The sequence below is a fragment of the Pollachius pollachius genome (assembly GCF_949987615.1).
Source record: "Pollachius pollachius genome assembly, chromosome: 10".
NCBI classification, from domain to species: domain Eukaryota; kingdom Metazoa; phylum Chordata; class Actinopteri; order Gadiformes; family Gadidae; genus Pollachius; species Pollachius pollachius.
In genome coordinates this window covers 14,188,128-14,203,952 of record NC_136943.1, presented here as the reverse complement: position 1 = coordinate 14,203,952, position 15,825 = coordinate 14,188,128, and the positions used below count along the sequence as shown (strand labels likewise).

The window sequence follows — 15,825 nt, the reverse complement described above, 5'->3', positions numbered from 1 at the left end:
TGTATATCCCACAACCTGGATAACTTCATTAAATTCTAAATGTGGAGAAGGACAAGCCAATCTCCACTTGGCTTCCCTTGGAATTTATCACAAGGTTTAGGTGATGCACAAGTGACAGCCAAGAAGGCTCTTTCAGAGCTCAGTGAACATAATTTTCCTGCAGAATATTGAAGGGTGGACCTTTGGCTTGCAGCTATTGATAGTTACTGTCAGAGTTGAGCTTAGGGGCATCCCACCCATCTCCCATTAGCTTGCTTAGTCTGTGCCGTCAGCTCAAGGTCTTCAGAGATTTCTGCTGCTCTGATGTCGGGGGGGGGGGGGGGGTTGAGGCAAGCTACCTGGGCTCCGTGCTTACCTCCAGGTGGTTCCTTTTAAGTATTGTCCCCGATTTTATCTCAGGAGGAAACAAAATCAAATGCAAATAAATTGTTATAATGGGATGTGCTTGTGGATTATCAGCTTTATGTACAACCTTTGCTGTTCCTAAGGCATTTCACTAGTTCCTGTTACATCGTTTCAATTCAGAAGCCTAGCAGCTTTCTACAATCATCCCTTACAAAAAAGGAGTATATTACTTGTAAGGATTAGGCTGACATCACCAATGTGTGTCTGAATCACGAAGAACAGGGTGAGACTTGAATTCAGTAGGTTTCGTCCCACCTATGCTAAATCATCCTAGGTGTGTAGGTTTGGCTGCGATTAAGTGAGATACTACCAAACTCTCTGAGCCACCAGCTGTGTAAACCAGGCCCTTTGGTTGAACTCATATCTCCTATTCACAACTGACATAAATAATTCTAACTTGGCTTTCAATAAATCAATCAGTATGATTTCATGTCAGAATGTGTGTGGGGTCTTGGAATTGCGATTGTTTGAGAAAGTGGGTTCAGTAGCTTGTGCCTGCAGGCAAGCATTACTTTGTACATAAAACAATTGTTTGATTTACGTTTGGATCAGCAGAGGTCCGCCTCCCCTAATCTAACCAATTAAAAGTCCCTTGTAAAACAAATCTCCCCTGGTAGAACCCCCTGGCAGAGGATTATAACCAAAAACCCTGATTAGATGTATTTTCGATTTTCTAACTGAGGATTAATTATTGGGTAAAGGGTTGAGTTGCCACCTGTTTGAAAAAAAAAAACAGTTCCTGAAACAATGTGCTCCTTTCTGTGCTTTTAGTTCGGTTTGGTCGAGACAAGTTGAGGCAGGAGATAAATGCCTCCCTCTAGGCTTTTCCCTCTTTGCTGTTGTGTCATTGTGTGTTTTGTGTTCTCGTTGTATTCTTCACTGAGAAAAGGGACCAAGGGAAATAAATGGGGGCCTTCATAGTTATAAAAGGTCTGGGCTCTGGTTCACTTCTCATGCGGTGCACAGTAAGCCAACAGGTGTTAAATCCTTCAACATTCATATGTTGTAAAATTATAACTATTCAAAACCGTAGCCAACACCCTGTAGAATGGCTTTGTGTCCAAAGACCACTATCCATCCTTTCCTTCTTACTGATTCCTATTTACCATGTATTCCTCTCTCTCTCTTCAACAGGGTGTAGAGGGCGCATGGAAAAGCTGAATATGGCTTTTCCAAACAATGTCTTCCTGTTGGCCACCACCATCCTCCTCCTCAATACAGGTGTCTGTGATGGGAGCAAAGCAAAGGGGAAAGACAGCTCACCCTTCCGGTTCACGCATCACATCTACAACACCACCATCAAGGAGAACTCTGCCCCTCGGACTTACTTAGAGACGCCAGTCAAGATGGGCATCCAATTGGCCGATTCTTCCTGGGACATCAAGTACAGTCTAGTCACTGGAGATGGCGATGGTCTTTTCCAAGTTGAATCTTTAACGATAGGGGATATTTGTTTCCTGCGGATTCAAACACGCAGAAGTAACTCTGCGCTTCTGAACAGAGAGGTGCGGGACAGTTACGTCCTCACCGTGGAAGCCACCGAGAGCACTCATGACTTCAAGGCCAAGACCAAGGTGTCCGTCCAAGTGCTTGACACCAACGACCTGAAGCCCCTTTTCCTTCCGGCCTCTTACAACGTTGCTATCAGAGAAGACACCCCCCTAAGGACGAGCGTGGCCAGGGTCAGTGCCACCGATGCCGATATCGGAAGTAACGCCCAATTCTATTATTCCTTTACCAGCAGAGCCCATCCGTTTTCCGTGGATCCTTTCACGGGGATTGTCAGCCTTGCAAAGAAGCTCAACTATTCCCGTTCAGCTCATTACCAACTTACCATCCTAGCCGAGGACAGGACGAAGAAGATCTCCGGTGTTCAAAAGTTTGGCAATGTTGCTCGGGTATCAGTGAAGGTTCAGAAGGCCAACATTGCCTCTCCTGTAATCCCACCTGTTGGAAAGCAAGTGTTTTTGGAGGATGGGAAAATATCTGTGAGTGTCCTTGTGGAGGCAGGCATAAAGCCAGTGGAATCCTTAAGTATTGTTGGAGGGGACCCTCACAAGTGTTTTGAAATTGTCCCCGCAGTGGTAGAAGCTGGGAGGTTTCAGTTGATCTCAACCAAGAGGATTATGTGGCATCAGTTTCCGTTTGGACTGAACCTGTCCCTTCAAGCTAAAGACAGCGGCTCTCCCCCCTTACTGTCATCTGTTACCGTGATCCACATTCCTCAAGATAACTCCACCCGCCTTGCTTTCCTTGAAGACACTTACATTGTTACACTTAGTGAGTTTTCCCCGCTAAAGACTCATGTGGTCATGGTTTCTGTAAACCCAGGCTCCTTTAATGTCACATTTAGCATCAAGAATAACCCAGACAGCAAGAGTTTCAAAATAAACCCCAAAACAGGGATTATTGTCACAACCAAGAAATTTGACTATGAAAGAAAGAAGCGTTATGAGTTTGATGTAATGGCTAACCATGGGCAGGCTGAAACTCACGTAGTGGTGGAGATAACCGATGAAAACGACAACAGCCCAACATTTTCTCAGATTTCCTACAAGGCCTCAGTGGCGGAGAACGGCCCCGTCGGCAGCAGTGTCATACAGGTTGTTGCTGAAGACCAAGACAAAGGTAAAAACGGCATCATAACCTACGCCATCGCCAACACCGACACCATACCGTTCACCATTGACCCCTTCACAGGCTTGATCTCAACATCTGAACACCTGGACTATGAGCGGATGAAGCGTGTGTTCCATCTCAGGGTATGGGCCCTTGACAGTGGGAGTCCATTCAGCCACGTCAGCGAGTGTGCAGTGACCATCACTATGAGCAACGCAAACGACAACATACCACTGTTAGAGAGGGTCGGCTGCAACTCCACTGTGCCACTAGATTTACCCGTTGGGAACCTCGTCGTTGAGCTGTCCGCCGTTGATCTTGACGAGCTCAATCAGCTCAGCTACATCATCGAGTCCGGGAACGAGCTTCAACTGTTTTCTATCAACTCTGTGACTGGACTTATCACGCTGAACCAGCCTATTAACCCTGTTTTAGTGGGTCATTCTTTATCTCTGAGAGTCAGAGCCACAGACGGGAAACACCACTCAGAACCTTCTGTGGTCAGCATCATTCTAACCGAGGAAGGGACCGATGCTACCATTCGCTGTCAGGAGACAGGCATCTCCAGACATCTGAAAGATCAACTGATAGAGTCTATCAGGCCAGGTTTAATGGAGCAGGATGAGGAGTCTTTCTCCGATGTTCACATCATTAACAAACACTCTCCAAGGTTTGAGTCGAGCATGCCTTCCTCCATCGACCTGTCAGAGGACTACCCCCTCAATTCCACCATTGTTAAATTCATGGCCACGGACAATGACACTGGTTTCAACAGCAAGCTTGTGTATGCTATATCCAGTGGGAATGAGGATGGTTGTTTTTCTATAAGCACCTTCTCTGGAGAACTCCAATTAGTTTGCCCCTTGGACAGAGAGAGTAGAGAGTTTTACATCCTGAACATAACCGTTTATGATTTGGGGATACCTCAAACATCCTCGTGGAAATTCATGGCGGTGAACGTGCTGGACATCAATGACAACGCTCCTATCTTTGATCAGCCGAGATACGTGGTGCGCATCCCAGAGAACACAGAAGTGGACGTCAGTGTATTTAAAGCACATGCTGTAGATCTAGACTCTGAGGCCCGTGGTACGATCCAGTATTCCCTCTGTTCATCTTCTGAGGTGTTTAAAGTTGATGGGCTTACCGGAGAGGTCAGAGTGACGGCAAATCTGGATAGAGAGTCAACACCTAGATATGATCTCCAGATCGAAGCAAGAGATCAGGCCGATGTTGGCCAACAGCTGTATTCCACCATGGATCTGGTTGTGGTGTTGCAGGACGTCAACGACAACCCACCAAAGTTTAGCCCCAGAACCTACAAAATAAAAGCCCCCGAAGATGTCCCTGTGGGCACTGTTCTGGTTTGGGTGGACAGTGTTGACCTCGACCAGGGAAGTGGAGGCCTCATCACCTATAACCTCAAGAACACAGAGAGCGGGATCTTTAACCTGGACGCCTCTACAGGGTCCTTGACACTGGAGAAGGAGCTGGACTTCGAGAGAAGGCCGTCTTACAACCTCACTGTCCGTGCCGTGGACCATGGCCTCCCTCGTTCCCTCTCCTCTTCATGCTTTGTGGAGATTCAGGTTCTGGACGTCAACGAGAACATCCACCGGCCCACGTTCTCCGAGTTTGTGTACGAGGCCGCCGTGATGGAGGACGCCGCAGTTGGGACTTCTGTCTTGACGCTCACCGCATCAGACAAGGACCTGGGTCGGGACGGGACCCTACGGTATCATATCCAGGATGGATCCGGCCTGGGAGTCTTCACCATTGATGAGGAAACAGGTAAGAAATATGATGTATATTTATTTATATAAAGGCAGGATAGCATTGTAGTTTAGGTGTTTGAATCCCTGCTAAAAGGTACTGGGTTCAATCTTTTGCCCGCAGTGTCAGCAATGTCCTGTATCAGAATTAAATGAAAACCACTTTTGGTAAAAAGTACCAACATGATTTATATCCTCATTATAATTTAATCATTCAGCCATACACTGCCAATACTACCATAGGAAAAATGTGTCACGTAATACGTGCTGTGCTGCCAGTAGTTAACACTTGCTGCTTTGATATTTTATTCAACAACTATGTAAGTGCATTTGCCAACCTAACTGGACAATGCAGCCCTCATGTAGTACTTGGCATGCCCAATTAGTCAAAATGAAGCCCCTCATACTTATGATGGCGATAAGACGACATTCCTAAGCGCAGGTTGGTGCAATTTGATCTGCCCTTCAGTGTGGGGGAGAGGGTTGTTGGGGAGATGTTGCTCAAGATGTTCTCCATACATCCTGGTGAACATCCTCTGACCCCTGGCAACAAGAACATTCCATTAGTGATGCGATCGTGGAGTAGATCAAATCAGGAAAAATAGACGCCTCTGTCATAACGGACTTATACCGTTCCAGCTCTGGCACTAAGTGCATTCTTCAAACTCTCACACAAAGCACATGGGATATGCATGTGAATAACATCTATCTATCCACATATCTTTAATACTAGCTCAGGAGGTTTTTTATTATAAATTTTACACAGCCCTGCATCTTAGTTTGACCAATATGACAAACAGATTGAAGACTGTTTACCAGATTTGCATTGTATGATTGTAGGAAGTCATAAACATAAATAATGTGATCATGAATTTATGATCACAATCTTATTGTTCAAAATAACAATTGTTGTACCTAAATTTAACTGGACTCAACATTTCCACAGAGGAATTACCATTTTAGTATAACATCACATAATAATATGTGAACAGAACATATGCATCTACAGGTTTTAAAAAACAGAAATATATAGCTCAGAGATTAGGATAGATTTATTGAGACCTCTTGACCCCTCCCCACTTGACCTTTGATCCTCATTTGGGTTTTTGGACGTTTTAATGCTGTTAGGATAGTTATGCGGAAACCATCTCTGGATTTAACTACCCCCCTAATGGTATTCACATAAATCATTGAAGGATTCCCTGGGTCAAGTCTCTGTTTATAAACATCAATTTGGTCTCTCCTTATCTCTTCCCCTCACTGATCTGAACATCAGGTGAATCATGTCGTGTTTCCCTGGTTGTTTCCGAATATCACCCAAAACAATCGTTTGCGTTTAACTCTAGTCAGTTATTACATTAACAAGCACAATCAAAGCATGAGCACAAACAAAGCATACAATCATAAATAGAGTAGCTACAAAAGGCTCCAAGTGTTTTGGAAGACCTTCAAGTTTTGAGTGTAAAGTTGATTTACTATATGCACGTTAGAAAACAAATACAAGTCATTAATGACAGTGAAATGCTTGAATTCCAGGTATCCTCAACAAGTTACAAATAACAACAAAAGGAAGATAAAAACAAATTACATAAAATATGAAATCATCCAATTGCTGGTATTACATCCAATGAATGTTTCTGCACATAAACAGCCTACATAACCACATCTTATTTTCAGTAATGGTCTAATATCCCTGCCTATGTGTCCATCAGGTGTGATCCGCACGACGGTAGCGCTGGATCGCGAGGCCGTCCCCAACTACTGGCTCTCGGCCTATGTGACGGACCTGGGCACGGAGCCACTGGCGTCGTGGACCCACGTCTTCCTGGAGGTCCTGGACGTCAACGATAACCCCCCGGAGCTGTCCCAGCCGGTCTACTCCGCCACCATCCCGGAGAATGCTGCCAAGGCCCGGCAAGTCCTGCAGCTCCACGCCACAGACGCAGACTCCTCGTCTGAGGGGAAACTATCCTTCCACATGCTGGAGTCCCAGCGCACCTACTTTGACATCCAGCCCAAGACAGGTAATAACATGTTATAATACTTTGTACAGAACATAAGATCTGGGGTGGATAAAGTACCATTCAATCTTGTCACAGAGGCCCCTGTCTTTATAATAAATGGGAATTCCACATGTATTACATACATACCAGCCACTCTCTCAAAGACAAGGTTTTTGGAAAGAAACTTTCCAAGTGTTCCTTATTTTATTTTTTTTAACCATGCGTGATTAAAATATAATACTAATTGAGGGAAGGCAATATATCTTCAAAACATTTTAAACTTAAACAAGCAAATTACCTTCTAGAATCAACATGTAATAGTATAATTCGTCTCAATTTCCTGATGTGAGGCTTCATATTAAAATGTCATAACTCCCAAGACGAAAGGCCTGAAATGGTTTATCTCAGGCCTGAACAGGTCTGGGCAGATCTGCCTGTAAAAATCCAGGGCGTGGTGCCAGTAAAGTGAGAGTTCAAACCAAAACTACCCCCAACTGCCCTTGAGACCCCCGTCATTCAGCATGTCAGTCAGCCGAGCTCCACGATGGTAGCCGAGTGCAGAGTGATTACTCACACGGCTGACCCTTGGTTCCCTTCAAACGCCGGCACTTTTTCTGACAGTTGCAGCTGAGTAACCTGTGTCACATGACGTTGACTTTGATATTCCAGGCAAATAAGGTGCTGTTTCATCCCTGCAGTGGCATGTCTCTACACGCCTAATGTTCATGCTGCTGATCTGCAGACTGAACTGTGTTGTTTCAAGGCCCCAAGGCCAAGCCAGTGCAGGATTAGTTGGGGACAGGCGGTGCTGCAGTAGCATTCAGACAATAGCAGCGACACTTGCAGTAAAGTGATGAAGAATGATGACAGCATGATGAGAGCTGCTTGGCCTGCAGGCCTTCATGTGTCGAGTGCCTGAAAAACAATCGTTTGATATTTGATTAAAGGACCATACTGGTGTATTTTAAATGTCATTACTGCCATCAACATCCCCCTTTTTCATTTGCTGAGCTGGCTTGCAACGTTTATGTACTTCAGAAGCTTAAGATTCTATATTTATTACCATTTGCATGTGTGGAAAGAGTATGAGTAATAAAGTCGCTAAACATCCCTGTTATCTACGGATGGTAATTTTTGAAATGTCAAGATGTAATATTTCTGAAAGCATGGACAGGAGTTGAGATTGTTTCATCTGTGAATACTAAACAGACAATTTTCACGCTTGTTTCATCATTCTGAGATTAAAATATAATCTGTGAATAAATAAATTAAGTGTATGAAAAGGCAGATTGTGCCAAGCACCTAACATTTTAAAAAATAAAATAAAAAGACAAATGGAATGAAATGGAACACAGTATACCTGAACTTATAAAGTGAATGGTCACATTTAAAAAGGCAGCGTTTGTAGCTGGTGAATGACAATATGTTTTTGCTATTAGTGTGAAGTGGCCTCGTGTCTAGGCAGGACAAGGGTGACTCAGTGCACGTAGCAGGCTAGCTTGACTGGTTAAGCTGCAGAAGGCTTGCTCTGCTAGTTTAACTGTTGCATGCTAGCACAGCCCAAGCATGACACCTCAGCTTTATCAGGCTAGCTGTTATTGTAGCATCATACTGTAGTATGATAGTAGAAGACAGCTTAGCCATAGTAGGCTAGCTTGAAAGTAGCATCAGGCTCGCTTTACAGGACAATAATAGCTTGACTGAAGCAGGCAAGCACAATTGTACCATGCTAGCTCAGCTTTAGCATGCTACCTCAGCTGTATCTGGCTTGCAACTGTAGCATGCTAATTTAACTGTTACATGGGGAGCGTATCTCTGTTCCCCGGGTCCTACGTTTCCCAGGTCCTATGTTCCCCGCTTTGTATGTGACCGGGTAACATAGGACCCTGTGAGCAAATCTTTTTTTTGTAGGATGGCAGGGGCAAGTACCGCCTTTTTCACCTCTGATTCGCCTGTGATTGGTTTAGGGTTAATACTCACCCTAACCCTAACCCTAACCATAACCTTAAACCTGACCCTAACCCTTTGCACCCGGGGAACATAGGACCTGGGGAACATAGGGATGACCCCGTTACATGCTAGCAGGGATTAAGCACGTTTTTCTAGCGGTACACTGTGGATATTTGTGTTCAAACCGAGTACTCTAAGGCTTTGAGTCCAACACCCTTAACCCACTAACCAACCCTTATCTTAAATCAAAGGAACAAGGGGGCATGGATTTAAAGAGGGTTATCATGGATTTAAGATTAAACCAATGTCAAGCGAAACACAAAGACCCTAGGCAGTCCCTTTGGGGCTGTTCCTAATGGTCAGTTTTGAAAGACATGATTAGAACAATAGAGGAATAAGTATTCAAATGAATAATTAATGGTGGTCGATAGCATTGACACTTAGTCCGGGGAACCCACAAAAGAAACCGTGATCTGCCAGGCTGTTGTTTATGTTCAAGCAGTTTGAACAAACCCAGCCCGAGAGTGTACTCTGATAGACTGGGAGACACAGGGTAATGCCCTGGCTCCCATGTCAGGTCAATGACTAAAACACACTTCCTACTGCCCCCACCTGCTATCACACTCTCCAACCTCAACCAGCTGTCGCTTTCTTGAAACAACAGTGACCCCCCGCTGTGTGCTACAGACACACACACACACACACACACACACACACACACACGCACACACACACACACACACACACACACACACACACACACACACGCACTCTCACACTCTCAAACTCAATTCAGAAGATCTTTATCTGCATAGAAAATATGCATTTCAATTGCCAAGGAAGTTTAGGACAATTTAACAAAGGAATCATTGTAAAATACAAAGAGAAATATAAGGTACAGGTACTCTCTCGCTATCTTTCTATCTCTCTCTTTCTCTCTCTCTCTTTCACAAACACACACACACACACACACACACACGCACACACACACACACACACACACACACACACACACACACACACACACACACACACACACACACACACACACACACACATCGTAATTTGTTCTTCCTTTGAGGGCCATTTACTGTTTCCTAACATATGACCTACTACAGATGTCAAACTTAGTGATGATGCTTCTACATGCATTAGCCGGGTAGGGGTTGCACATTTGGAGAAAAAAACTCTGTGTATATTCTATAACAACGATATGCCAATGGTGTTGTTGTTAAAATGCTTGCCTTGGAGAGCAATGCTTATTTACCCAATACATATACTATGAGTGTTGACTTTTATTGGCCCCTGCAACCCCTCAAACTCTCCCCGCCTGCTTACATACCAGAACTCCCCACCCGTCACCTATCTGATCTACATGACCCAACCTCCACCAAGACCTACGACACCCCCCTCACACCTAAGACACAGACAGCCCACCCTGCTCACACACACACACACACTCACTCACGCATGCACACACAGGCCCTCACACAAACAAAATCAAACACACACAGGCCCTCACACACACACACACACACACACACAAACACACAAACACTTTCACATACACACACACACACACAAACACACACACACACACACACACACACACACACACACACACTCCACAAATGCAGCCGTGCAGGCAGGCACACACACATACAGGCTTATGTGCATGTTTCTACATGCATAAACACATGGTGAAAAATATATTGACCAATCGGATAAGAGCACTCAGGGTATACTGGGTGTGGTCCCTGTCTGCTCCGTCCAAACACACACATACACACACACACACACACACACACACACACACACACCAAAAGCAAAGTAAACACTCACACAAATACACCCATGGACAGCGACAAGAAACACAAACATAAGGAAGTGTTCATCAAACCGTACACAAGTCGAAGCAGGACTGGGAATATGTGACACGCAGACTACTTACACACGCAGACTTTAAGACTTTAAGATCAGAAACATTCCCACCACCACCTGTCCTCACATTAACAACCTCCAACACACACTGTTGGTTTAGATGTCAGCATAGTACTCTCACTGAACAAACACAAACACACACAGATGCACGCACACAAACACACATACACAGTCTCGATACACACTAAGCAGACATACACATAATGACAACAATGCATGCCCAGGCCCACATGTGCATTCAACAAATGAACAAGCCTAAAGCATGCGCACACACACACACACACACTCTCATCATACTTTCTCCAAAAGTATCTGCATGCTATCACTGATGCACACACACACAAGCCTACACACACACACACACACACAAGCCTACACAAACACACACACACACCAAAGAAGCCCTCCAAGCACTAATGATCTTACTGTGTGTTTCCTGTTTCTGTTTGTTTAGGAGTGATCCTGACACTGGCTGAACTAGACCGGGAAGATAAAGAGGAACACACTATAGAGGTAAGACCCCTCGTTAACCCCTAACCAAACACATTAACATTTGCATTATATTCTGATAAATACCCTCACTTCGTGTTAGCATTGGGGGAGCCAATTAAACTCTTCATGAGCTCCTAAACAATTTCCTACTTCATTTTAGTATTGCTAGCAACAAACTCATTCATGTTGACATTATATGCTGATAAATAAACTCCTGTTAACATCTAAATAAACAAAATGTTGTTAGTGGCTTGGTAAACTCTTCATGTTAGCAGCTAAACAAACTTCATGTAGCTGCTCAATAATCTGTTGTCATAGCAACTAACTAAAGACTTTCATTTTATGTTGCGATAGCCTCTAAATAAACACTGCGGTCTAAAGCCTGCACAGAAACCCCGTGAACCCCAACTACTTATAGTCTTAGATACGTAAGAGAAAGCCGATCCATTTGCTTCCAAGTGTCATTACCATAATGATGTGTTTGATGTTGTTTGACTCGTGTGCCCTAAACCAACAAACAAGGGACTTAGTTTGAAAATCTTTTTTCCACTTAGTTGTACTAAACATTGTCTATACTCCGCTGTCTACCATCTGTTGAGGTAATTGTCAAACACTAATGACCCAGCATAGCTCTCAGTCCTCCATCAGCAGTGATGTCAATGTCGTGCTAACAAAGTGGTTCCAAAAGTTCTTTGGGTTGTGGCCCCGTCTTTAGGTCTGTAAATCTTTGCAACCCTTACTTCTTCAACTTCTTTGTGCTTCTGCTTCCTTGTACACATTGTTTTAACCCAACCAAAATCTTCCAGTAATATCAATATCCCCACGCATGCACATTGAACCACGCTACATACATACAGAGATTGTGTTCGCAAACCTTTAGTCTTTTAAACTTTTTTATAAAGAAAAGGCAAAATCAAATGTCAATTGTTTATACGTCAGCATTCTCCCACAACCCAATATGTACTAATAAGGCCTTTCTTGATCCCCACAGATTAAACCCAGGCCCCCTGGGCTGCTAGCCAATGGTGCTAACCACTCGATCACACCGGTTATCACTTGTTTTCTCCCCCCCTCCTAGGTCATAGTCTCAGACCATGGGTCTCCAGCGCTGAGCTCCACCGCCACAGTGGTCATCCGGGTCCTGGACCAGAACGACAACCGGCCGAAGTTCACCGACAAGCTGTTCCACATCACGCTGCCCGAGCAGCGGGCGCGCACCACCACGCAGGAAGTGTGCCGCATGGTGGCCCGCGACGACGATGCAGGCACGAATGCAGAGGTCACCTACAGTCTCCATGACAACACGGACGACAGGTTCCAGATCGACCCGCGCACCGGGGCAGTGACGTCTCAGGGCCCCTTTTGGGCGGGAAACTATAGCATCCTCACGGTAAACACATTTCTGTGGTTTTGAGTTTTACTATTTAAACTTTTACGTGTCAGTTAATCTATAACTCAGAAAATGTACTTATATCTGAGTCTGGCGACATTAGTCTCTCGCTTAAAGTAACATTTCTCAATTACTAATCATTTAACCTTGGTATATGCAACAGCAGTGGATGAGGACAGCGTTATTTCAGCATTTTATTATTTATATTATATTTAGGCCATTCAGCAGACGCCTTTGTCCAAAGCGACTTAAACCATTCATATACACATTCACACATATTCTGGTGGCTCACATCACAATTCCTGCAATTGTTCCAATTTAAGCGTGGCCTTGCTTAAACCTAACCTGGCTCCGCCCAACTAAGTACTTCTGCTCAATTTCCCTTCAGTACTACGTCTGGGGCTGCAGTATCTTAGTGGGTTTTCTCCCTCCGAATTTTCTGCGTCAAATCAGCGTCAGAGGGAGTGGCTGAGCATAATGACGTTAAAGCATGGACATATTATATGCTATGTCTCAATTCAGGGGACGCATCCCTCAAAGGACGCGGCCTATGATGGTGTGGCCTTCTTAGATCGTGAAGGCCGGGCCGAAGGCCGAACAAACGTTTTTAAATAAGACGGTCTGGCCTACGGAGCATTTAAAGTTTGCGTAACAAGCCGTTAACACCTTTTACCTTGCGTGACGACGCGCCGCTCCTGTCACCTAGCAACCCTGACAGCTGCGGTTCAAACCGGACGGCAGAGGAGAAATATAAATATAATGTACGTTATATAATAATTATATAAAATATAACGTTAATTAGTTTAACGTTATATGGCTCGTGTTAATGTCATTGAACTTAGACAATAAAGTTACAAATTTAAAATAGTCCCAACTTTATTTTAATATTAAAAATTGTTTTTACATAGTTTTGTCATTAAATATGTAATTTGCTGCAACTGCCGCTTCCGCTCTCTCCGACGCAATTTCTAATAAAATTCAACGCTCAAGGGCCGTGAAGGATCCAGCCGGTGGATCCTTCAAATCCGGGAAAAGAAGGCTGCATTTGTCAGCCGCAGTTGAAGGAGCCTTCGAAATGGGACGGCCTAGACGCGTCGCAGTGACGCAATCGGCCTTCGAAGGATGCATCCCCTGAATTGAGACACAGCCATAGAATGGACAGCGGATTCCAAAATGGTGCCCATTCATTCCTATGAAAACTGCTCAGTGTACTTATGTCTGAGGGCAACATCAAGGAGAGGTTTGCTTCCGCATTATGGGAGCCTAGCCACGCCCTAGTTCATGACGTACCGGATGCAGAAATATTCATTGTTTTCTGGAATTGTTATGGTGCGTTTTATTATCCATCCGTCTCGGAGGTCCGAGGACGTTGCCTAGCGACACGCATGAACACGCCCCTTTTCCTCGGACGTCGAACTTGCTTGCTCGGATGAACTCAGAGGAGGCCGAGCAAAATTCCGAGACAGAATTCAAGATGGCTGCGCCCTCTAGCCGGCCAAACTAGAGATTGGGTATGGCAGATCCAGAGTGGCACTGGGCAGATCCAATAGTTTTAAACTTCAACAGACACCCGCCATCAAGGGAGTTAAGGTTTGTCAATTGAGTAGGTCCAGGCTAGCTTAAACCACTTGTAGGATGGTGAATTAATGAAAAATGGCAACGCTGTCAGGGAACGTATTTGCAGTCCTATGGTTCTCCAGTATACGTCTGGATAATAAAGAGTATAGGGCCCACAATGGAATGAATAAGGGACTTCATATATAATAGATAGATGGAGTAATTACTGCCCAGAGCATCATGGGGTTTGTAGACCTGACGCACACATACATAAATGGACACACAAACACTCGCACACTCTCACACACATACTCACAGGCTCAACGCACTGACAGAGAAACAGGAACACACACACAGACACTGTTGACGGAATCAATGTCATTGTGGTTCTTTAACAACATCAAAACTGAGGGATGATTTAGATCAACGCGAAATAGGCATTCAGTGTAGAAGTCATTTCTATCCAAAGACACAAACAAAGAGAGCCTGAACAATTGAGGAGAAATACATAGAGATCATACAGCGTGAATTAAATATAATTTAATGCAATTCATTAAAATTCATACATTTAATTCCATGCCGTCATACGTCATACGTCCATGAAATCCTCTATGATTTGATTGGTTTCTGCTTGTAAAACGATATATTATACAATATTATACGATACGATTAATATATGACATGACATGGTATAATATTATACAACACAATTTGATAACATCCAATAAATAAGGTCATGATAAGATGTTATGCAAGCAATTATAATGTAGAATATGATAAGGTATGATTTAACTACCCAGATGGAATGTTTGAAGCAGAAATAAGGGGGATAAAAAAATAAATATATATATATGCACATAATAGTTCTAGTAGCAATGCAAATATATTCTCATGGGTTTTCAGATCAAAGCCACAGACGGCGGTAGGCCGTCGCAGTCGTCAACCGCACGCCTGGACGTGGAGTGGGTCGCCGTGCCGACGGCCTCCTCCGAGCCAATGACCTTCGACGAGCCGCAGTTCACTTTCGCCGTCATGGAAACCGAGCCTGTCACTCACATGGTCGGCATTATCATGACGGAGACGCACAGGTTGAGGTGGTTCACCATCACAGGTGAGAGGATGAATACGCACACACACACACAAACACACACACACATGTATATATATATATATATAAAATTTAACCACACACACAATGATAAAAAAAAAAAATGATAAAAATAACACACATGCACACACACACTCAGACACACAGATACCAATCTATCAGAAGAGAAAAAGCTAAAATCCTACTTTCTTCGAGAAATGCTCACGCTGCACTAAAGAGAAGTGCGCAGTTTGGCCTGGAGCTCTTGCCGCAGACATGCCTTATTCTCTATTCCCATCTGTGTGTATGCTGAAGTGATATCTGACATTCAGAGTATTGCCACTTAGCTCATTCTGCTGACTAGCGCAGCGCCAGGGCTATAGGACTGGCAGCGTCTCAGGAACCATCCATCCAGATGAGCATCTAAACAAGCCTGGCCCTGTTCCACTTCCCAGAACCCAGGAATGCTGGGATTAAAAATGTATCACTCCAGACACATCAAATGTGTTTAGTGGGTTAACCGATTCAATGAGAAGTTTTGCTTCTACAGAAGAAGCTTGATCAGAGGATTGGTTTCCCAACTCTGAGGAGTTGGATACTGGAAGTAGC

General features: G+C 44.2%; 1 protein-coding gene across 1 annotated transcript in view; it reads left to right on the top strand.

The window, feature by feature from the left end:
* Positions 1 to 15,825, top strand: part of fat2 (FAT atypical cadherin 2) — a 58,941-nt gene that overhangs the window by 6,572 nt on the left and 36,544 nt on the right. The window contains exons 2-6 of the mRNA XM_079745151.1: positions 1,540 to 4,815; positions 6,509 to 6,820; positions 11,145 to 11,203; positions 12,261 to 12,572; positions 15,033 to 15,240. Coding sequence (XP_079601277.1) covers positions 1,554 to 4,815; positions 6,509 to 6,820; positions 11,145 to 11,203; positions 12,261 to 12,572; positions 15,033 to 15,240 — 4,153 coding nt within the window. The 5' untranslated portion in view covers positions 1,540 to 1,553. The remainder of the gene's footprint in view (positions 1 to 1,539; positions 4,816 to 6,508; positions 6,821 to 11,144; positions 11,204 to 12,260; positions 12,573 to 15,032; positions 15,241 to 15,825) is intronic.